Here is a 24,309-nt window from a genome sequence, read left to right on the forward strand (position 1 = left end):
CATTTTGTTGTTCTGGTAAATTAAATTTTATACGCCGTTCGATGTAACCACTAAATGTAAATTTCTCCTCGGGACTGGCTCGTTCTTTCTCCTTCATCGTGGAGTATTCCCCTTTAGGTCCGGTACCCTTTCTCAGAAGTGTTTTTGAGGGGGCTACCCACTGAAGGCGCTCTGCTCCATGATTATATTTTAAACGTTATTTCCTTACATGTACATCTTCACTTTAATGTAAATTTACCTTTCTCTTACTTCTTTCAAACTGCTTTGGTTTTTAAAAGTATCGCCACAAACAGTGGAACATCATGTGCAATGTTCCAGTGAAAAATTACATAACTTATATCTAACCTCGAGGTATACTGTAATAATAGCTGTAATAATGTTGTCAAATTTTAATGGTGTACTTGTTATTGTTTTATATTTGAATTTGCATCGAAATTGTTAAGTAAAGTTTAGGATTACAGTATGCATACTGCAACCCCCCTTGGGGTTACAAGTTACAGAAATAATAAAGAGAAAATATTTGCTACCGTTGTGTATTTACCAAATATGTACACTATACGAGGCATATCAACATGTACGAAATTAAATTATAAACACTTTAACCACAGAAACTAAAATGAACAGGATAACCAACATGACAGCTACGAAAGGATAACAGGGAAGCGGCTGGGAACCATATCCAGGGAGTGGAAGGTATTGGTAATACTGAAGAAGCGAAGTCAATGTAATCCTAAACTTACTTTACTTAACAATTTCGATGCAAATTCAAATATAAAACAATAACAAGTACATCATTAAAAGTTGACCACATTGTTACAGTTGTTATTACAGTATACCTCGGTTAGATATAAGTTATGTAATTTTTCACCGGAACATTGCACATGATGTTCCACTGTTTGTGGCGATACTTTTAAAAACCAAAGCAGTTTGAAAGAAGTAAGAGAAAGGTAAATTTACATTAAAGTGAAGATGTACATGTAAGGAAATAAAGTTTAAAATATAATCATGGAGCAGAGCGCCTTCAGTGGGTAGCCCCCTCAAAAACACTTCTGAGAAAGGGTACCGGACCTAAAGGGGAATACTCCACGATGAAGCAGAAAGAACGAGCCAGTCCCGAGGAGAAATTTACATTTAGTGGTTACATCGAACGGCGTATAAAATTTAATTTACCAGAACAACAAAATGGGAACTGTCTCTTTGCAAATGGCTAAGTCATATTAATTAAATTCGGTAGCTAAAGGAAACACGGGTACGCCCCGGCAAAGAAAATTAAATGAAACACATTTGAAACTGAATACCAGAAAAATGAAAAATAATAAAGTGCTTACCGGATGGCGGGGTCAAGAAGACCCATACCTTAGGAGGTGACCGTTCCCTTTACTGGTCAAACAGAAAAGACGCCGTCGCAGAGCCAGGCTCTAGCGACAACGCTTCTCTCCGGAAATTAGGAAATCTCACAAATGGCCAATGAGCGTCCGATCTTTTCCTTCACCTACCAATCACATTCACTTTTATTTTCTCCAATTGGAGCACAGAAATTAGTGCTGACCAAGAACATTTGGGAATCCTCGAGAAATTACGAAATTGATGCAACTTTACGAAATCGGAAATCTCCCACGCCGATGTGGCGCGTGTGGTACAGTATGCACCAGAATTACCATGACGATTGAATAATTTTAAAATCATATTAACATCAAACAAATTAAACAATTCCAAAATTCACATACCGAGAAGAGAAAAAAGGGAAAACAAATGAACAAATACATTACATATATACAATTTCATCGCCATTTTCCAAGTCCAAATAATAGAATCCCAATAATCACAACAGTATTTATCGATAGGACCGCTAATAATAGAAATATTCGACAATTAAATTTAAGGCCTTCCCCTAAACTACCATTTCACTCAGCGTGAATAAAATTATTTATAGCCTAGATTTTAGCGGCTCATCCCCTGACTTTACATACCGATTTTCATCAAATTCTCTTCAGCCGTTTTCTCATGATGCGTGTACATACATACAGACAGACAGATAGACAGACAGACAGACAGACAGAAATTACGGAAAAGTAAAAAGTACATTTTCTTGTTACTATGGACATGACCGATTCAGAAATACCATTCTTTTCAAATTCTGAGCAATGTACTGACAAAACTCTTATTTTATATATATAGATTTTAACCTCATTTTACGCCTTTCTGCCGCTTGTTTATTTATTTCTTGTTACTATGGAGACCCTTTTCTTTACTCTTTTGTGTTCCATGTCTGTTCTTATCAGCCGACCTTGATTTCACTGGCATCTTTGACTTTATTGGGGATTTAATCTCCATGGGGATTGATAAAAAAAAAAAAGGTGAGTGTGTAGATTCTGATAATGTACCTCGGGATGATTATTTTTCCTATTTCGAGAAAGAAATATTTTGGAATCTGATCTTAAGCGCTGTGCTCACTGTGTGGTGAGAGAAATATTATATTACTAAACAGATTCCCCTACTGTGCTTTCTTGAAGTATACAAAAGAAATATGAGGTTGTGTAACACTCCCTTTGAATGGACCATTGTTGAACATCATGTACATGAGTAATTGACTTCCCATATCTTTATTTATTTGTTCTTTTACCATCAACAAACTTACTTACACAGCCTGTTTTCATTTCATCGGTCAAAACTGGCTAAGAAAATTGCCAGGAGCTGAATGCAGGTCTGTTAGACTTATAAACAGACTGAAAGAAGCACGTCCCAAAAATAACAAAATAATGCAGATATAGGGTTAATTAGAATGAAACACATTTATTATCACAAACAGGGGAGAAATCAGTCCAAGACTGGCATAAAAGAACAAATAAATAAGGATATGGGAAGTCAGTTCTTCTGAAGGGATGGAGCAAGGTTGTTTACAAAACGTAAAGAGTTTCACCTTGTTTTCTTGACAGGGCATAAGCCCAAAAGCCCATATCATGTCTACAAGAAAACAAAACCTCTTTGCTTCTAACGACACTGACCTGGGCCTAAGTAAGCAGCTCCTCAAGACATCCTTTGGAGTGCGTTGCTTACGACAGTGAAATGTGGACTCTTGGTTCAATTTAAACAACAAGCATCATCATCAGCAGCAAGATGTAATGCCACCATAGGATCCTCAAGATACCGTGGGTAGACAAGGTTACCAGTGAAGAGATCCACCATCTGCTTACAGAGGGACCTACTGTACTTGAGGTTGCCATTGATGGCGCCAATGCAAGGGGCAGACCCAGACTGTAGACTCGAGTACATCGACCAAATCAACAGGGACCTGGACTGTTTCTCCTAAGTAGAGCTGAAGAGGCTGGCCAAGGACAGGCAGAAGTGGAGGAGAATAGTGACAACCACTGCAAACCAGTCTTAGAATTGACTACTAGAGAAGAAGAAGAAATAGCACAATTTTATTGGGAGCCAAAAAAAGTTAATCAAATGCATCAAAGATCTTTCATTTAGCAACAACAGCAGCAGCAATCACCTTGAGTAGCAGAAACTTAACCTTTGCAGTTTCATATCAAAATGAAATGTTTTGTTTTTGTGATTTACTGATGAAGTAGACTGTACGTGGGTTGCCATGCATGAGGTGGGCTGGTTGCACATCATTTGGATCAAAAATAATCATATGTATGAAATATAATGTAAATAACACGCTATGTACAAACTGAACATTAATTACAACACATGATATAAACTCCATATACAAAATCCCTTGATCTACATGGATGTGGAGTTAGATTTGTCCGACCACATGTCTGTTGCATGTCACGCCATGTCTTCCTCATAACCTTGCCGGAAGTCTACTCTCAGCATGTCAAGCTGCTAACAGACAGGGCTGCCTGGCTAATACTGCGCTCTAGTGCTAACAAGTGCACTTAACACATGAATATTTGAACATTCAAACATCAAATATGTTACCAGTTTGACTCAATTCTTTTACTTCTGATTTTGTTAAGTGTCAAAAATCTTCAAGAACAAGTAAATCTCATTTCATTGTAGAGTTTTTATTAATCCAATGTGTCCATCAACGTCAAATGTTGTAAATACATTAAATTAGAAGAAAAGACATAAGAATTTTAAAACATACATACATGGTTTTGTAGAGTAATAAGATTAGCATGGAATGTTAATAAGGTGTCTTCTGATTGGACAAAAGCAGTAAATGCACCTATCTATAAGCAAGGGAACAGGAAGAATTGCAACAACTATCGAGGTATTTCATTGATCAATATAGGAGGCAAGGTGTTCGCTGGGATTTTGGAAGTAAGGGTGTGTGAGTGGTTGACAGGAAGTTGGCTGAAAACCAGTGTGGTTTCATACCACAGAGTAGCTGTCAGGATCAGACTTTCAGTATGTGCCAAATAAATGAAAAATGCTACAAGAGGAATGGGCAGTTGGATATGTTTATGTTTTGTAGATCCAGAGGAGGCATATGATGGGGTACCGAGGTAAATATGTTTGCTATACTGGGGGACTATCGGATTAAAGGTAGATTATTAAAAGCAATCAAAGGCATTTATGTTGACAGTCGGGCTGCAGTGAGAATTTATGGTAGAATGAGTTCTTGGTTCAAGATACATACAGGTGTTAGACAAAGCTGTTGCCTTTCACCTTTGTTGTTCATAGTTTACATGGATCATCTACTGAAAGATTGTAAGTGGCAGGGTGGGATTTAATTAGGTGAACATGTATTAAGCAGTTTGATCTATGGTGACAACTTGGTCTTAATGGCAGATTGTGCTGAATGCGTGCAGTCTGATATCTTGGAACTTAAAAATAGCTGCAATTAGTATGATATGAAAATTAGCCTTTCCAAGACTAAATTGATGTCAGTAGGTAAGAAATCTAAGAGAATTGAATGTCAGATTGCAAATATAAAGCTGGAATAGGTAGATCATTAAGTATTTAGGACAGATTTAATATGATGGTGTACCGAGGAAAATATGTTTGCTATACTGGGGTACTATGGGATTAAGGGTAGATTATTATTGAATCAAGGTGCAGTAAAGTGAGCTCACGGTTGTGATCAGCAGTATTCTGTAAGAAAGCAGTCAGCTCCTGTACAAAACTATCTTTACACAAGTCTGCTTTCAGACTAAATTTGCTTTATGGGAGTGAGAGCTGAGTGGACTCAGGATATCTTATTCATAACAGACATGAAAATATTACATTAAATCAACTTCATGGTTCATATCGCACTTTAACAGATTTCATAACTAAGTATTTTTTATTTTCCACCTTGTCGATACAAGGTGGAAAATAAAAAATAGTTAGTTGTGAGACATGGAAGTGGCGAGAATGATTGCTGGTACAAACAGGTGGGAACTATGGCAGCAGGGCACTCGGAATAAGAAGATAAAGGCTAAGTTAGTGATGAACTTGATGGATGATGCTGTACATATAAACTGGCTTCAGTGAGGTGAATGGAAGAGGATAGGTTACCTAGGAGAGTAATGGACTATGTTATTGAGGGTAAGAGATATAGAGGGAGACCAAGATGACAATGATTAGACTCAATTTGTAACAATTTAAAGATAAATGTTATAGATAAATGAGGCCACAGAACTAGTTACAAACAATGGATTGTGTTGAGGGATGTTACATTCACAGAGGTTTGCAGACTGGAAGAAAGGCGTAACAGTCTGTAATGAAGATGTACGTATGTATGTACGATTTAAAATTAGTTTTTAATTATTTGGATATCATATCCATTTTTTATGGTCATTGTTCAAAATGTTGGCAGACTATAAATAAGGTACAAAAACACCACCATGGTTCAAGCCCAAAAGAAAAAAAAAGTTAATAGTAATTTAACAGAACATGGAAGTCCATGCTACCTACATTTTGGATTTTAAATGCTATAATTTTGATTTATTCAAATAGGGAAAAACAGAAGAAGGAAGGGACGTCTCTCTGGTTGTTAGCTCATAGCAAACAGTTCATTTTTTATAAATGCTTCGGCTATCATGGGAGAAAATTTTGGCAAGTGGAGTCTCTGGCCCATTGCATCTAATATATGAGTGTCAGTTTACCATTTGAATAACAGACTTACAAACAGCAAACTCAATGTTTACTTTGAAAACAGACATCTAATCACAACAGATACCCAAAATATCTTGGTGTAATCTTAATAGGACTTTTTCATTTTAGGAGCATTTCTCTGAATTAGCTGCCATACTTCTTACTAGGAACAATATCTTGCACAAGTAAGTGGTACTTCATAGGGTTCCTCTGCAACCACACTGCAGTCCTCAGCATTAGGTCTTGTATATTCCACTGCTGAGTACTGCTCTCTTGGTTTGGCTTAACAGTACTCATAGGCAGTTAAATGAGTCAATGTGCAGTATTACAGGCACCATAAGATCAAACCCAATCCACTTTCTCTCTATTCTGAGTCATATAGCTTCACCAGCGCTGTGATGGAGAAATTGCCTTTGTGAGGGAGTACAAGAAAATTTTGCATTATCAAGACCTCCCAGTCTACTGAGATATCGAAGATCTTCATACGAACTGGCTTCGTTCCACACATCCATCGTGTGTAACAAGCGAACATGTAATGGCTGAGAATTTGTCTTGTGTTATATTATGTTGTGTCTTTCATTTACATACGTAAGATCTTGTTGTAATGTCATACAGTAAATACAATATATATTTATAGCAGTGTAGTAGGAGTGATCATTAGTATATGCTTCATCTGTGCAGATTCATGGCAGCTGGAAAACACATGGGCAAAGTACTGATCAAAATAAGAGACGAAGAAGACGACAAACTGGCTATTCCAACTCTGAAAATCATGAAGGCAAGGCCACGATATTACTGCAATGAAGAACTGAGCTATATTGTTACAGGTAAGACAAAACTAAATACTGTTCCAAGCAGCTGCTTTCCCTATGTAGTTCAGACTAGCTGTCTTACCCATCATTGATGGGTTAGTTTTTGTATAATTGCAGCAGTAATGTCATCTGCTAAAGATGAGTGGGACAAGACAAGATAAAGTACACCTTTGCTAACAACAATACTCAATGTAATGTTATTGTTGATAAATTTTAGGGCCTCTGGACACTGAAGGCCATCACATTTCATTTCCTTCCAACTCAGTGATACTGGAGCATTCAAAGCTGAGGTCAAGGCTTCAAAACCCCTGTCCTCTTGTATGATTCCCTTTTCCCTCAATCTTCAAATGGTAATTTCCTTCACCTCCTTCTCATTTCGATAGTTATCTTCCTGATCATTAGGGCCTAATGACCAAGTTCTGCAGTAGTGTCAGTGCCAGCCTTGCTAGGTCTGTACACCCCAAAAAATGTTGATTATCGTTATCTTTAGAGATAATTCTTACACCTAGAATTTTATATTTCTCTTACTAAACTTTTTCATAGCATACAGATTCTTCTTTCACCAGTATGAATGCTTCCCCTCCTATCGTTCCAAACCTCTCTCTATGGTAAACATTCCAGTTCCATGAAAAAAATTGTGCATCCATAATATCCTTGTAATAGCTCTCATCCAAATTCAGATGCAAAGAATGCACACTTTCTCGAATTCAAGTGTAAATGTCAGGGGCAAATAAGAGAGATAAAGAACAACTGGTGGCAGCAGAAAGCTCAGGAACTGCAGAGTATGTCTGATGCCCGAGACCTGCATAACTTCTATGCAGGAATAAGAGTTATATGAACCAACTCGTTCCTCCTCCGCGACACTCAAAGCTGCTGATAATGCAACCACTATTACTGATAGTCGAGACATCTTAGAGCGTTGGAAAGAATATTTCTCCACTCTTCTCAATCGGAGTTCAAATGCAGTTGAAGACTTTTTCAATGATGTGCCTCTACATCCTGAACAACCATGGATGGCTCTCCCACCAATATTCAAGGAATTCAATACTGGCAAGGCTCCTGACCCAGATAACATTCCTCTGGGATGGATTCAAAGCAGAGGCCTACCTCTAAAGAATAGACTTCATTATGCTTATCCTCTTAATATGGGAAACCTGTGAAATACCTGGCGACCTTAAAATTGTCACTATCATTACTCTTTTTAAAACAGGTGATTGTAGTGTTTGTGGCAGCTATTAGGGTATATCATTGCTATCTATAGCGGGTAAAACTCTTGCTAAAAGTTTGCTTAATCGCCTGCAGATTATTTCCGAGAGGATCCTACCCGAGCCGCAATGCGGGTTTTTGAACGTAAAGATGTGCAACAGATATGATCTTCTGTGCAAGGCGAATCCAGGAAAAATGCAGAGAGCAACAGACTTCTTTATACCAAGTGTTCTATTACCTGGAAAAGGCTATCGACACAGTCCCGAGACCAGCTATGTGGACTGTACTGAAACACTTTGGCTGTCACAGCATTTTGTAGATCGGTCAAGGCTCTTGATGATGACACATCGGGGCAAATCACTCCTCAAAATATTATCTCTGATCCATTTCCCATCATTCATGGATTGAAACAGGGATGTATGCTTGCTCCAACACTATTCGCTCTTTATCTGGCTGCATGTTATATGGAACATCTACAGACAACCAAGTTGTAAAGGTCATATATCGCTTCAATGGGGGCTGTTCAATCTGGCTAGACTTCATTCCCAAAAGCTTACTAAGATTTCCTCCGTTACCGAATTGCAATATGCGGATTATGCTGCTGCATCTGCTCGTACACCTGATGAACTACAACATTCGGTAGCTGCTGCATCTGCTCGTACACCTGATGAACTACAACAGCCGGTCAGTTGTTTCAAGAGTGCTTGCAATCGTTTTGGTCTCTCCATTAATGTTCAGAAAACCAAAGTATTTGCACAGCCTGCATCTGGGTCGGACCTCCCAGCTTTCACTATCTCTATTGCGGATACTCCACTGGAGCAGGTTGACCACTTTTTTATTATCTAGGAAGTATCCTCTCAACAAATGCTAACTGCTCACAAGATGTGGATAAAATAATTGGTGCTGCCCACTCAGCATTTGCACATTTATCCCATTGTGTCTTCATGAATAAGGAAGGACCTTATAATGCCTGCCAAGATCATGGTTTACCATGCTGTTGTCATATCAACATTGCTATATGCTTGTGAAACTTGGGCCCTCTACTGTCAGGATATCAAAAAGCTAGAGCCTTTCCATCTGCAAAAACTTGAACATCTTGAACATCAAATGGGAGGACCGTGTCACCAACCTTGCAGTTCATGAGAAAGCACATGCGATAAGCATTGAGGCTACCACCATAGGCCATCATCTCAGATGGATAGCGCACGACCATCACACGAGTGAAACCAGGCTTCCTCATCAACTCCTGTATGGTGAACTCTGCTCTGGCACAAGATTTAATGGAGCCCCTTTGTGGCATTTCAAGGATCAGCTAAAGCATACTTTGAAAAGAGCTTGAATTAACACTCAATCCCAGGATCTGCTTGCTGAGAATTGTACACTTTGGCATCATACTGTTTCTACATCAGCTACGGTGTGTGAAGAGGAACGACAATGATGTGAAGAGGATAAATAACAAGCACGGAAGCTCCGTCAAGCTCAGCCCCACCCTCCCCTAGCCATTCTATGTGATCTCTGTGGACGTATGTTTCATTCCAAGAATGGGCTACTAAATCATGTGAAACATATTCACAAAGCATTGCGAGTATGAAAATGTAAACTGCTGAAGAATATGTTTACTCGGATATGATTTTCAGCCGACGATGACAATATATATATAAATTATAATAATTACTTTTGGAAAAGTAAAACAAAAAATAATTGGTTTAAAGAAGTTCAGAATGATTTAGAAGAGCTGAATATTACAATGAAGCAAATTGAAAATAGAGAAGAAAAAAGGATTCTCAAGAACAAACAAATAAGATTGTCATTAAAAACTGTCTAACACAAACAATATGTCATATCTGATGAAGAAAGGTCAGCCAGAATGAAGAGGTTTTGGGAAAGGAAGAAGATGATGCAAGCTAAATCTTCAGTTAATTCTTTGTTAACATAAATGCATTTGGGTTTGATTTAAGTGCTCCAATGTTGGCGTAAACTATGTAAATAAATAAATAAATAAATAATAAGAGTTTTGCCTGTAGGCCTACATCGCTCAGAATTTAACAGGAGTGATATTTCTGTATCGGTCATATCCTCTGTAACAAGGAAATGCACTTTTTAATTCTCCACCATGTCTGTCTGTCTGTCTGTCTGTCTGTCTGTCTGTCTGTCTGTCTGTCTGTCTGTACGTACATATGCGCATCACGAGAAAATGGCTGAAGAGAATTTAATGAAAATCGGATTGTAAAGTGGGAAATGAGGCACTACAGTCTAGGCTCTAAATACTTTTATTTATATTGGATGATTTGGTAGTTCAGGGCAAGGTGCCTAAAATTTAATTTTTGAATAACTGTGTTATTGGTCCTGTTGATAAGTACTACATAACGAAATTTATAGAGAATACAATTTCGATCATTTATGTCTTACACAGTTTTACCGTGCCGACTAAGATAACAGAATTTATGAATTTAGACTTTCGTTGCTTGGTCCATATCCACACCGAGCATTGTTAATCCTGAAATATTGTTTAATCGTGTTAACTCGCAATGGTTTTCATCATGATTGTCTTAAGGTGTAAACCAGCATGGTCATTTGTGCACATCAACGAGGAAAATTGTGAAGATGATTATAAAAAATGAGAAAAAATTCATAAAGAAACGATCGGTTCAAGATAAAACGAGGGAGTCATGAGAAAAAGGACGACTCCCTTTGCATTATATGTCCTAATATCGTAGAGTCAGAAGAAAACTAAATGTGAATGCCTACAACATGGGGAACATTACATTTACCATTGTTGTGACTTGATTTGTCTCTTTTGCTACCACTCATCTCCGATAGATGGGAATACTGCTACATCCCAAGTAAAACAGCCTGCCTGAATATTGGTGGAAAGTAACTGGGGAGTTAGAGAACTTTACACATGCTATATGATTGTCCCATCAATGACGGGTACTACAGCTAGAAAAACTATATAATTGGTCCACCTTAGGCAATACAAGTGTGTCTTAAAATAAAAATTTAAGGAAAATCACACAGTTGTACATGTTCCAGCCCCATTAACAATTTTATGTCATCCTTACTTAACTTCATGCTTCCTATACTGTCATTTGCACTCCCAAGTCCACCCCGTTTCCCTGAGTTTACCTCCCTTTAACTCTTATAAACAAACTTATATGTCGCATCATCATTGCCTTTATCATCATCATCATTTTCAACTCCAGTTTTCTGTGTGTAGTATACAAGCGTTCACCACTTCTTCCTATCTTCATACAATCTTGGGCATCTTCTCATATGAATCCCTTTTCCTCCACCTTCAGTTTCATTGCCTCTGTCCAGCATAAGCTCATTGAAGGCTAGGGAGAAACGGATGTAAAATAATTGGGATTGATTAATTCTAATATAAACTTCCCACATTAAAGCTCCAGTTCTACTGGGAGAGGCAGCAAAACGTTACTTGACTATTCAGGGGACATTGGAGGAACAGATCGCCTGCAGTCCATTTGTAGACTCACTGGTAAGCTGGAGCACAGTGGACAGTCATTCATTTTCATAATTGTACACCGTAATTATTAGTTAAGAATTAATAATAAATGAAGTTGAAAACTAATGTAGATTTTACCATTCATCCAAGCAGCTGTTAAAAATTATGTCCATCGTTCTCGATACAGACGTTGCATTGATGTAAAAGATTCCAGAACACTCCTATTTCAGCCTCTGAAATTTTGCATATCAGACATCTGATTTCATTTTTCAGGAAATATTTGTGTTTTAAAATTCCCCACAAATAATTAACACTGGCATTTAACATGGTAAAGGTGTAGAGATTTGCAAATGGTTCTGCCACATGATTTCTTCTTGAGGAAGTTTCTTGACTAGAAATATCCATTGTCCAATACTATCTGCCACCATGCTGATATAGCTAACACAAATAACGTTCAACAAGTGTAGGAATTCAACACTTATAACTTGCACTCAATAAGAACTCCATTCATATGCTAAACATTAATTCCATATTCTTACCACTAACCATGTTTCCTGCACTGCCTGACTGCACACTTTATCCCCACCACTTGGGAAAGAAGCAAGCATCTCCCCAGTCCACCTGCATGGGAGCATCAGCTAAAGTACCGGTAACTTTTCGCTCCCTTCTGCTAGGTACCTGCTAGGTTATATTAGTGATTGATTACTGGACATTTCTTCTGAATTACTGAATGAGAAACCAAAGAATAAACAATATGCTGTAAAAGGAAATTTTGACAAAGTTTTTATGACAATTTTGTAATGTGGTATCAGAGTGAATGTGACTGGATCGTTGCCTGCTAAAGTGACAGGTCTCACTGAAAGCATAATTGGAATCAGTACAATGATATATTAAATTCCTGTCTTTCAGGAGGTTTGGGTGGATTTGGACTGGAGCTAGCAGACTGGCTGGTATGTCGAGGAGCAAAAAACCTTGTGCTAACCTCACGAAAGGGCATTGTAAATGGATATCAATGTTCTCGTGTCTGCCTCTGGAAGAAGTATGGAGTCAACATTGTTATCTCCAAACAAGACATATCTACTTATGATGGTGTCAAGCAATTGATAAGTGAGGCTAATAAACTGGCCCCTGTTGGAGGAATCTTCAACTTAGCTGTGGTGAGTAGATTATCTTTCTGCTAGTCAGTACAGAAAGAAACTAAGTTTTAACTACACTCCTCTTGATTTCTCACAAATTCTTCATCATCATCATCATCATCATCATCATCATCATCATCATCATCATCATCATCATCATCAGTTCTTTGCTCCAGTAAGATGGATGTAGGTGTTTATGAGCCTCCTTCATTTTGTCCTGTCCATCCATGGCTGCTGTCCTATTTTTGGCTGCCAATTTACTTCACCTTTCGTAAGGTCTTTGAACATTTGTTCTTCCTCGCCATCACAAGGCCTCTCTCTGCGCCTCTTACCAAGAACAATCCTTTTATAGTATGATCTTATGTTCTTGGGGTCCTATTTGGAGCCATTCTTTTCATAGGACCATACCATCATAATCTGTTTACTTCTAAGGTTTCCAACAGATTCTTGTCCAATCCAAGTTGTTATCTGATATTCTCATTCCTAGTTTTATCTCTCCTTGTCTTTTGAAGACAAGGATGGAGGAACACCATTTCAGTGGCCTGTAAGTCACATTTCACAGGTCCAATCAAATGGAAAAATGCCACGGGTAGTTGTTAGGTCCGCCATGTCAATGTTCATTATAAACCCGCTAGTTTACACAATTATTATTCGTACATGTTTCGCGAGATGGCCACTCTCTTCATCAGCAAATTTGACATCATAAACCAAAATTCCTCATATTTTAAGTTTAATTCATAATTATCTCAAAATTCTCATCACCAAAGAAAAGATAAAAAATACTCCAATGGATCAATATCTTGATTAAAATATGATGGTTATATATTTCTCTGCTAAATATTATATATTGGAATCGAAGTTGATGGGCCAGATCAAAATTATTCAGGTCAGTCTAGGCGGCGTCGGGTGCACTTGCACTATCGTCTGTACGATCACCTGTGCCGCCCTTGCATTCACTGCTGCCGATGGAAGAAATCTCGGGAGATTGACCTTTACTGTCACTAAATGACAATTCCGACACTTCGCTGCCACTTCCATTAACTATTTCATCATTTGTGAATAGTTTTCTTTTAACTGTTTTGCCAAAAATGCATGGAAAAAATGGAAAATATGAACCACAATATTCCGTAATTGCACACGATCAACGAACTCAGCCGATAACTCCCAAAGAAATGTGCGTAATATAATCTTAATGCCATCATCCAGTTTTAAAATGTTTGGAAATGCAGCTTATGTCATCTGTTGACTATTCATGTGACTATTTGAGCTCAAAGAGCTGGTTAACATTTCAAAGTATCGTGCAAGCCCTTATACGGAATTCCACCCTCGAGGATACGGACAGGTCATCCAAATATGGGTTTTCGCCCGGGTAAGGTTAATGAAATGCTCTCCTTACATTAACTGAAAGAGAGGTTATAACTTAAAAGTATAGCTGAGAACTTTATATTCTAGAAATATTTCTCGAAATATTTACCAAAATTACCTAAATTTTAACATGAACTTGAGGGTGTTTTGAGGATCTGCAAAACTAAGCACTGTAGGGAAAAACGTAGATTTAGTAAGGTTGATAGGAAGGGTATTCAATTCGTCTTTGCTACCCCATATACTGTCACTGAATTCAAAATGTATTCACAAGTACAACATTATCACTCCAAATAACAAATTATGAACTCCTAGCAACTGTACAGTATATGATAATTTTGTGTTCAAAATCCAACATTACCAGTTTCAAGCTTTTGTTGCATTTCTGTTGCTTTTGCATAGCTGACTGCATGTTGTTTTTCTATGTAGAAAAACAAAAAGTGCACTCAACCAGAATATGCAAAATTTTTATTAAGTGTCATCATCATCATCATCATCATCATCATCATCATCATCATGCACAACCTTCAGCACTGGCCAGATCTGTTTAGAACATAAGTCTCTCCATCATCTTCTGCCATCCCACCATCTCCCTGCCATTACTTTGGTCCAGTCCTCCCCTATGTTCTTCAACTGCTCCTCCACTCCTTTCAGCCATTTGTCCTTTCAGTCTTTCTTGTGGTCTCCTGCTTTCCACTTCAGTCTCATGCATCTTCCTGGGTCTCATTCTCTTCATGTATCCATACCACCTATGCTTTGATTCCTCTATCCTGTCGTGCAATGGTTCCACCTGGACTAGTTCTCCAAGTTCCCTTTTTTTATCTTATCCATTTTTGTTACTCTTCTTGTACTTCTCAAAAATTTCATCTCAGTGGCCTGGATCGTACTTTTCTCTCCTCCCCTCATTATCCAAGATTCTGATCCAGATGTCAGTATTGGTTCATAGATAGTACATCTGGTGTATCAAGCTCTTTCCACCACACCAAACTTTTAACATTTTTGAGAAATGTTTCTGCTTGTTTCCTCCACTCACTTCCTTATCATTTCTTACATTTTCTTGTATTAATCTGCCTAGGTACTTGAAGCTCTCCACCTTTTATTGAATGTATAATGGACAAATGTATATCAAAGCCTCTTTGTTTCATATCATCATTGCACAAAACCAGTTATATAAAGTTTGACACTGATTCTTCTGTACCGGGTGAGTTGGCCGTGAGGTTAGGGGTGCACAGCTGTGAGCTTGCATCCGGGAGATAGTGGGTTCGAACTCCACTATCGGCAGCCCTGAAGATGGTTTTCCGTGGTTTCCCATTTTCACACCAGGTAAATGCTGGGACTGTACCTTAATTAAGGCCACAGCCTCTTCCTTCCAATTCCTAGGCCTTTCCTATCCCATCGTCGCCATACGACCCATCTGTGCCGGTGCGATGTAAAGCAAATAGCAAAAAAAGTTATTCTTCTGTAGATGTCTGCTCAATTTTATATGAGGAAGTACACAACAATACCACCTCAGCTACTGTGTGCCAGCATTTTGATTTGACACTATTTAGGTTGCCTGCATGTCAGTTTTGATATTTTGTTTTACTCTACTGGATGGCAGAAAAACAGATCTCTTTTGTATAATCTTAGATGAGTTTTAATTAACTTTACCACGTAAATACCAAACATGTCACCATAAATATTTTACATGCCAATGTCATACAACATGGAGTGCCAATCAGACTTCTTTCTGCCTTTTGAAAATCCTATTACTTTTGCCAGGTTTGAACCTGGAACCTGGAGGCCAGCACTCTACCACTGATCCACAGAGGGAACTAGTAAACTGGAACTATTGATGACTTTTCACCAAATTAATCAGAGGATAATGGGTGGTTATTGTTTATTACATTGAATATATTTAATATATATATATATATATATATTTTTTTAGCTTCTTCAAGATGCATTATTTGAAAACCAATCGGCAGATAAATTCACGGAATCAGCCAAACCTAAATCCATCGCCACTCATCATCTGGATGTGGCATCGCGTCAGATGTGCCCTCATCTGGAGAAGTTTGTTGTGTTCTCCAGTGTATCCTGTGGCCGAGGTAATGTGGGACAAACCAACTACGGCATGTCCAATTCTGTTATGGAGAGGATATGTGAAGCTCGAGTACGAGATGGCTTACCAGGTCTTGCCATTCAGTGGGGTGCTATTGGCGAGGTTGGTCTTGTGGCGGACATGCAGGAAGAGAATCGTGAGCTGGTTATAGGTGAGTGCTTAAGATTTAGTTCAATATCTAATGCACCTTCAATGGGTCAGAAGGCTGAGTCTGTCATTGTGCAAGTTCACAAACTTAAATTTTAATTTCATAATAAATGTCTCATGTTCTTACAGAATTTTATGTTATTGGTAATACTCTCCAAATATGTATTCAGACACTAACATTAACTAAGATGGATACAACTCATTCCATATTTGACAGACTTTTATAGAGGTGAACAGGAGGTTACATAGGAAAATACCGTAAATATTTGAATAATACCTGCTTCCTAATTTTAGGAAGGGAAATTTTAAAATAAAATTGTTTATTTCTATAGCTTTGTTCATTATTTATATTGAAAACTGTATATAATACAGTACGACAAGTTATAAAATTATGAAGCAACTCATTGCATGGTATTCTTCATTACTACTGTCCAGCAGCATTTCAAAACATACTGGCATCTGGCTATATTACCAATCTGCAAGAGTAAATGTGAATTTTTCTGGCACAAACCCATGACATATTGTGTAGAAAATCAGTACATTTTCTTCAAAATCAGCTGGAGATGGAGTGCAATACTAGTTTTCCTACAGATACTCAAGTTATTTCATTCAGAAATATGTGAGAGTCATCCGTGGCTGGCCTTACAACCCATAGTTTTTAAGTCTCCTGCTATTGCTTATAGCTTGTCAACAGACACATTTCGCTCATGACCATACATCCAAACTATCCCTTTTCAATCACATGTTCGCATATCCTGTTTTTGATTTCTAGAAACTTCGCTTTTATTTTTTCCTCCACAAAATGCCTGGCAGTTACTGTGTGTCTGTTCAAGACAAACTTTATTTATTCTCATCCATCAAGAGAGTATGTATTTTGGAGGGCATTTAATTTATTTTGTAATGAAATATGTTATCCAGCTATGTGTTTAGCGAGTGGAGAGACAACTCCTGCCTAAAGATGAGAACAGTTAGTGGTGGTGGTTGATGTTGATGACTTTTAAGTTACTTTTATAGCCACAGGAAGTGTAACACATGCCTGCCCTACCTGCCTTGAGACCTCATAATCTCTTCTTGCAAGGTGCACAACCTGGCAGTATTCAGGCCTTCTTAATGTTTACAAAATTTTGAAAATACAGGTTTCTGTTCCCTTCCTCTCGCTCATCTTGTGACGACCCTTTGAAAAGAAAAGCATTGAGAGTCTCTCTTCTCACCAAATACTCTGTATTCTGAAGGCAATCTTTTATTTCCTTTATACTGTATATTGTGTTCCAGGTGGTACTCTTCAGCAAAGTGTTGCATCTTGTCTCAAGGCACTTGATTACTTCTTACAACAACCACTACCTGTAGTGGCTAGTATGGTTGTGGCAGAAAAACGTGCAGGGAGTTCTTCAGGAAACCTCTCTCAGCGTATTTTGGGCATTCTGGGTAAGCATTTTGAAGTAAAATTTATGTTTTTCTAATAACCATACCCCAACATCAGTGCCACCAAATTGCTCAGCCTGGTCATAAACAATGTTACAAACTATCCGCTAAATTTTACCATTTTTTCCGTGACTGTCTGGTGGTACATATACCTTATCTCAAATTACCTGGGAGTCAACAATAACAACTCTAGCCACATGCATGTTGCAGTACTACTCACATAAAAACACAGTCAAGAAACTGCAAGATCGATAGATACAGTATTTCATTTAACCTGTAACTAAGATGTTACGAAAAGAACATAACATTTAAACATTCGCCAAAATGAATCAAGGCGATATTCATCATAATTCTGAAGATTAATGTACTCGCCAGTTTTGCTGAAGGAAAATAGGTTATTCAATCCCCTCCATAGCGTTGTAATCACCGTCTGCTTCGTTTGCATTTATTATGATCCCTTCAATGGCTAGCCGGTCTATGCCCCACGTCTGGATTACTTGTTTTACACACATTCTTCAATGTTGAGGAGTCACTAGTTCGATCGCTTCCAAACAATAGTTTTCTTACTTCCACGTGGTGAAAGTTACGTTGTTACACACCACATGGCCCTTTATGTTGCTCCACAGACTTTGACTGTGATTCAAAATATAATGGTGTGAAGATAACCAGAAGCTTGCCTTCCCGATTGCAATTCATATGGGAAATATGGGAATATGGGAATCAACATCTATGTCATCTGATGGCCAGGCAGGCATCAATTTTCGAAAATGAGACAAAGTCTCTCATAGTGCATTGGCACTGCCGGTGGATCCAAGTAGACTATGCAGTGGCCTCCACGGTATGCACTAGCCAGGCATCTTGGTAGGTGTGCTATTTACCAACTGATGATCCAAATCCAGCACACTGGGGTGAAACGTTGGCAATCAGAAATGAGTTAGCTGGAAAATTTATAATGTCCAATAACAGACCAACTATATTGGTATTGGTAGACCCCTTACGGATTAGGAACCTAATCATGTGAAGTTGACTAGCGTGGTGCATATTTGTTATGGATACTGAAAAAGTTGTGAAATCACTTACTAATGAAGACAAAATCCAGGAATTGGACAGGCATCTGTATATTTCAATGGAGGCACATATGTTGAATGCGCTGATACCTTTATGGGCCCCAGTGCAAATATTTTTATATTATATTGTCAAATGTTTTTAGCAGATCGCCTTTTGGTGCATGAACAGTAGCATGATGGGTTGAATGGTTGAATGATGGTTTGGATGTACCATGCACTATTCAATGTTCCCTCGACAGTCACCAGAGGTGAACGGGCAGTGTAGGATATGGCTCCCCACACCATGATACCAGGTGTTAGCCCTATGTTCCTCTGATACTCCTCTGATACCTGCACAACGCCACACACACATATCATTGGCACCAAGGTAGAAGCAACTCTCATCACTGAAGATGACACGTCTCCATTCGTCCTTCCATAAGCGTCTATCGTAATACCATTGGAGGTGGGCTGCACAATATTGGGGCATGAGCGGAAGATGCCCTAACGGCACGCAGGATCGTAGCCTTACTTCATGGAGATGGTTGCGAATGGTCCTTGCTGATACCCCCAGAGCAACAATGTCCTTAATTTGTTGTGAAGTCGTGGTACAGTACAATACGGCACTTCGTAAAGTGCATCTCTGCGTTGCTGCTGTCCGGACCCAGGCCGACGGGCATGTGCACCTTGGGGTGACCACTGGCGACAACATCTATGCACTGTGGAAACCTCTCACCCCACGTGTTGCATAATTCTGTGGTACGACCACCCGGCTTTCCGCAGGCCCACTACACGCCCTTGTTCAAACTCAGTCACTTGCACAAACGGTTCACGTACACGCTGTCACGGCATGCTAACAATGTTGCAGGCACAGACGGAGCTCCGCATGCCACAGCAAACTGGCTGGCACTGGCTCTGGTGGTGGCAAACTGTTGCACAGCTTGCAACATTCCATAGCTGATAACGTGGTTTCTGGTGTGTCCGCATTGCCGCGCGTTTGTTCATCGCATGCACTGCCCGTGCAAATATGGCAGGCCTTATTTACTTGCGTCAAGGTGTTCTTTTTTCACTTTCCTGGAGTGTATGTGAAGTGAGGGGGACACCTGGCATTCGAAACTTAATGTGAAGCACTTCATGGCATGTCAGTGTTAGTGTATGGCAGGGTTTTTTAACCTTTTCAAGTTGGGGAGCATCTTTGCCTTTTCAGTTTTGTTGGCAAGCACCACGAGAACTTTGCCACTACCCCCTTCCCTAACAGGTATTATTTTCCTCATCCTGTAATCCCATTTTGATTTACTGGGTCGGGGATGAGATGACGGGATTCCCATGTGACAACGTTTTACAGCCGGGTGCCCTTTCTGATGCCACCCTCAAAGAGAATTGGATGATAGTTGAAATGAAATATGAAAGAGTGTTGCTGGAATGAATTTGACAGAAGGAAGCCAGAGTATCCAAAGAAAACCTGTCCCACCTCCGCTTTATCTCAGCACCAATCTCACATGGGTTGACTCCACTCCCACAGATGAGAAGCTAGCGACTAGTCGCTTCTTCTACAGAGATACCTTATTATTATCAAACTAATATTGAAAATAACAAAGATCCTACTACACAATATGCTAGGAATAATGAGTGCTATTGGAATTTACTCAGTTACTGTCAGTCATCAATGAACTGCATTTAGTGCTGCCACCCAGGTGGCAGATTCCCTATGAAGTGTTTATCTAGCCTTTTCTTAAAACTTACTGTAGCTCCTACAACCACACCACTCCTGCTCTCGTACTTTCAACAGCAGCATATTCTCCACCATCTTTCACCATCTTGCTGTGCATTAGTTCAATATGCTTGATAAAGGTGGTCATTTAAGTATTTACTCAGCTCAGCTTCTGAAACAATGTTGATAAACAACATTAGCTAAACTCATATTCAGATGTTATACCTCTTTAAGTGACTTTGATTTGTATGACAAAACCTTTGAAGCTCATCTTTCATTGCATTTCCTGGTGGGGTCAGAAAGAAACAGTTTAATGGAAATCACTCCACTCAAAGCTTGGTAAACAACCTCAAGAATTCTCTCTACTCATAGAAATCTGGAAACCTATTGGGTTGTTAGTCACCAGCTGCATGATGCTGTCCCTGATAAGAACTATGTATAAATCAGTATAGTAATAATAATAATAATAATAATAATAATAATAATAATAATAATAATAATAATAATAATAATAATAATATGGCCTCAGGATTACAAATGTCCTTTGAAAAAACAAAACAAAAAAAATTCAAACTACAACGTTGAAGCACCAGCTAGTCTGCTAAACAATACCAAACATATTAAGATTGTAAATACGTTTAGATATCTTTGTGGAATAATTATATTACATAAAATGAATTTCATTGCAAAGCCTGTCTTGTTGATAGTATACTTTTTAAAGGTACAGTCAAAGGTTCCACCTTTACAATACTGAAAAATGTTATGTTTAATTTGCAATTAACAAGTGTCGGGGCATGTTTCGTCCTTCTTTTTGGACATCATCACCGAAAATACTTGTAAAGGGCGGTCTCCACTGATTGACATTTGACAACAACATGTTAAATGTTAACTGGTGACACCATCAACATGTTCAATGTTAAATGTTGAATACTGTTTCATTTAACATTGTGTCCACACTTAATAAACATGTTAAGCTTGACTTTCTTGGTTTATATATAGGCCCTTGGAGGTTCATCATATCAATTTGTGGTAATACATTGAAGAGGATTTGGCCCTTTGTTATTGCCACTGTTGCTTCTTGTTATGACTTAGAAATGCAGTTTTATTAGACACATTTCCTCCCCTCATCCTGCTCATTGCTTCAAAAGCAAATCACTTTGAAGTATAAACTTCGTCCGCTCCCGCACCCGACTTCTGTCTTTTTTGCAATACTCTACTGTACTAGGAGCAGAGGGATGCTAGGTTGTTTTTTTTTCAATGCACTCGCGGGGACAATTATAGATAATTTAGAGTTCCTGGAAGCTGTCGGCTTTCTTCGCTTCATCTCTGTATTCCTTTGATGAGGCATCCCACAAACAAGGCCTTTCTATTATATCATTAATTAAGTCCAAAGTAATCTTGCTCCACTCCATTTCTGACTTTAAATTTTAGTATAGTGCAGAGAGAACGACACACGTGTATGTACCGGTACTGTATTTGTAGCTTATAACAAAGAGAATGAGTGTTGCGGAGTGTTGTAACTATAATCCTACTTCACGAGAAGCACGTCGTTTGCATCGTTTGGCTATCTGTTGACATGGAAACGGCAAGGAAGTTGCTGAAGCTGTGCCAACATCTCATGAACAATGAATTGACTTGACATGTTTTCCACTTGGAGCGGAAAACACGCCAACACGTTAAAAGTGTTAACCTCAACATTCTGAGTTAACATGCAAAGTCAATTGGAAGACACAATCACAATATACATGTCAGTTATAACATGTTAAATTTTACATGTTGGTGTTAAACGTTGATCAGTGGAGACAGGCCTTATGATGAGTAAAATAGACTAGGTCACAAATACACATTAAAATATAATTTGAGTTACTGAATACATCAAGTTATTTTACTCATCTTACAGTATAAGTATTTTTGGCTGATGTTGTCCAAAAAAAGACGAAAAATGTTGCAACATTTGTTAATTGCTAATTAAAGATAAACATTTTTAGTATTTTAAGGGTGGAACCTTTGACTTTGCCTTTAAAAAGGAATAATTATAACCTATAACTTCAATGAGAGAGCTGCAATAGAAGACAGAACTTTTAAATTACAACAAGCACAACGAATTACCTGGCCAACGTACAAGAAGAAATCTGTTTCGATGAATGCAAATTTCAACATTACTATTCCGTCATTAAGCCTGAAGCGACTTACACTAGTGAAATACTATAGAGTTGCCAGCTATTATGGATTATCCCAATTATTATGGGTTTTTCATCACAATTACGGTATTACGGTCAAAGGGGGAAATTATTATGGAAAACTGACATTATAATGAAAAATAATAATTTCTGCAGAAAAAGAGGAAAGGTGGAAAAATGAATTGTTTTGAGCATTACTAACCCTCTTCATTTCAATGCTTGTGAGTTGGCAACCATACTTCAATCGTTACTTCATTTTATTGCCCATGAACGATGTGAAATTCATTGTGAATGGAACTCTGCTCTGCTCTTCTCCACTATAAAATGTCATGTTGTATTATTCCAGTATTAAGTATACCTGACAGTAACTCTCCGACAGTAAGAGTTTTCGGTGTTAATAGGAAAAAACAGGACTTCAAGATTGCATTAAGCACTTCTACACTGGAATCGCTTATTGTTCAGAAGGCATCAAAGGGAAAGGATGCTTCAAAGAAACCCACACTGAAAAGCAGCTGCTGGGTGAAAAAAAAAAAAAAAAGCTACAAATAATGTTTTATGACAGAATGCAAATGTTATTGTGTAATATGATATACTTTAGAATAGATTGCTGTCAGGAAGGGCAAAGGGCGTATTATTATCAAGAAGGGAGGAGAATGCTTTGGATTTGACTTGAAAATTTTCTGAGGAGAGGTGGGGATTACTGAAAAGCCACTTCAAAGGTTGGCACCTCGGATACTATTTAAATTGAACACCAAATCAACAACAGAGACCGGAAAATAAACAAAATAGATCAGAAGTTGAATTTTCTCATAAAGTATTGCCCCCGTTTTGCCGGGCAGCTCAGCCGGTAAGCAAAAGTTCCCAGAGGCGGAACGTTCGCTTACAGGCGACGCTAAATTATAGGGGACAGGGACAATCTAAGGACTGACGACAAATGAAAACACTAAAAAGAAATGGGTTTTAACATTTATTAAATAAAATATTAGCACTTTCCAGATTCAATAAATATTTTCCAAAATCTTGAAATAAATTATTTATCTCTTCCCTGCTGGGATGCACCCGCAGTTCTCCATAAAATTTCATTCTGTAAAAATACGAAATTAAGTCTTAATAAATCGTCCTAAGAAATTAAATAAATTATTATTTGAGAAAATCCTATCTCAAAATATCAAAATTCTGAATTATATCTTTCTTTTTGAATTATAATTTAAATTGACAATACTCTGCGATTCATTTAACCGTGAGTCAAAATTCTACCTTACACGAAAAATCCAATAACTCATTTCTATTAATTAAATATTATTTCAATTAATTATTTAAGCTTCAAATTATATAATAAAATTATTTTGAAATCCAATATCCAACTCATTTAATTCTTATTTTTATGTCAATTGTCCTAGTGTTGTGCACAACTCACAATAAAGACTTAAATTTCTCGCATTGTAGCGTTAAACATTTTACATTTTGTGAGCTTAGTTCATTGACGCGATCCTTGCTTAAGTATTTTTCCTCGAAGCAAAGATCCTAATCTATCTTATTCCGTCATAAAATCACTTAAAGATTCATAATTGAGCCAAATATGCTCGCCACAAAACAACAAAAAAATCGAGACTTTACGCGCTCAGCGTACACATAACATGACGAAATATAACCATGGAAATCACAATTACAAGTAAAATCAGTC

The 24,309-nt window shown here is 38.1% G+C and overlaps 1 protein-coding gene across 1 annotated transcript in view; it reads left to right on the forward strand.

Moving 5' to 3' along the window:
• The window catches only part of LOC136883498 (fatty acid synthase), a 703,772-nt gene that overhangs the window by 550,649 nt on the left and 128,814 nt on the right, over nucleotides 1–24,309 (forward strand). The window contains exons 28-31 of the mRNA XM_067155848.2: nucleotides 6,718–6,863; nucleotides 12,427–12,674; nucleotides 15,946–16,270; nucleotides 17,539–17,691. Coding sequence (XP_067011949.2) covers nucleotides 6,718–6,863; nucleotides 12,427–12,674; nucleotides 15,946–16,270; nucleotides 17,539–17,691 — 872 coding nt within the window. The remainder of the gene's footprint in view (nucleotides 1–6,717; nucleotides 6,864–12,426; nucleotides 12,675–15,945; nucleotides 16,271–17,538; nucleotides 17,692–24,309) is intronic.

Source organism: Anabrus simplex, chromosome 11 (genome assembly GCF_040414725.1).
Source record: "Anabrus simplex isolate iqAnaSimp1 chromosome 11, ASM4041472v1, whole genome shotgun sequence".
Classification (NCBI taxonomy): Eukaryota; Metazoa; Arthropoda; class Insecta; order Orthoptera; family Tettigoniidae; genus Anabrus; species Anabrus simplex.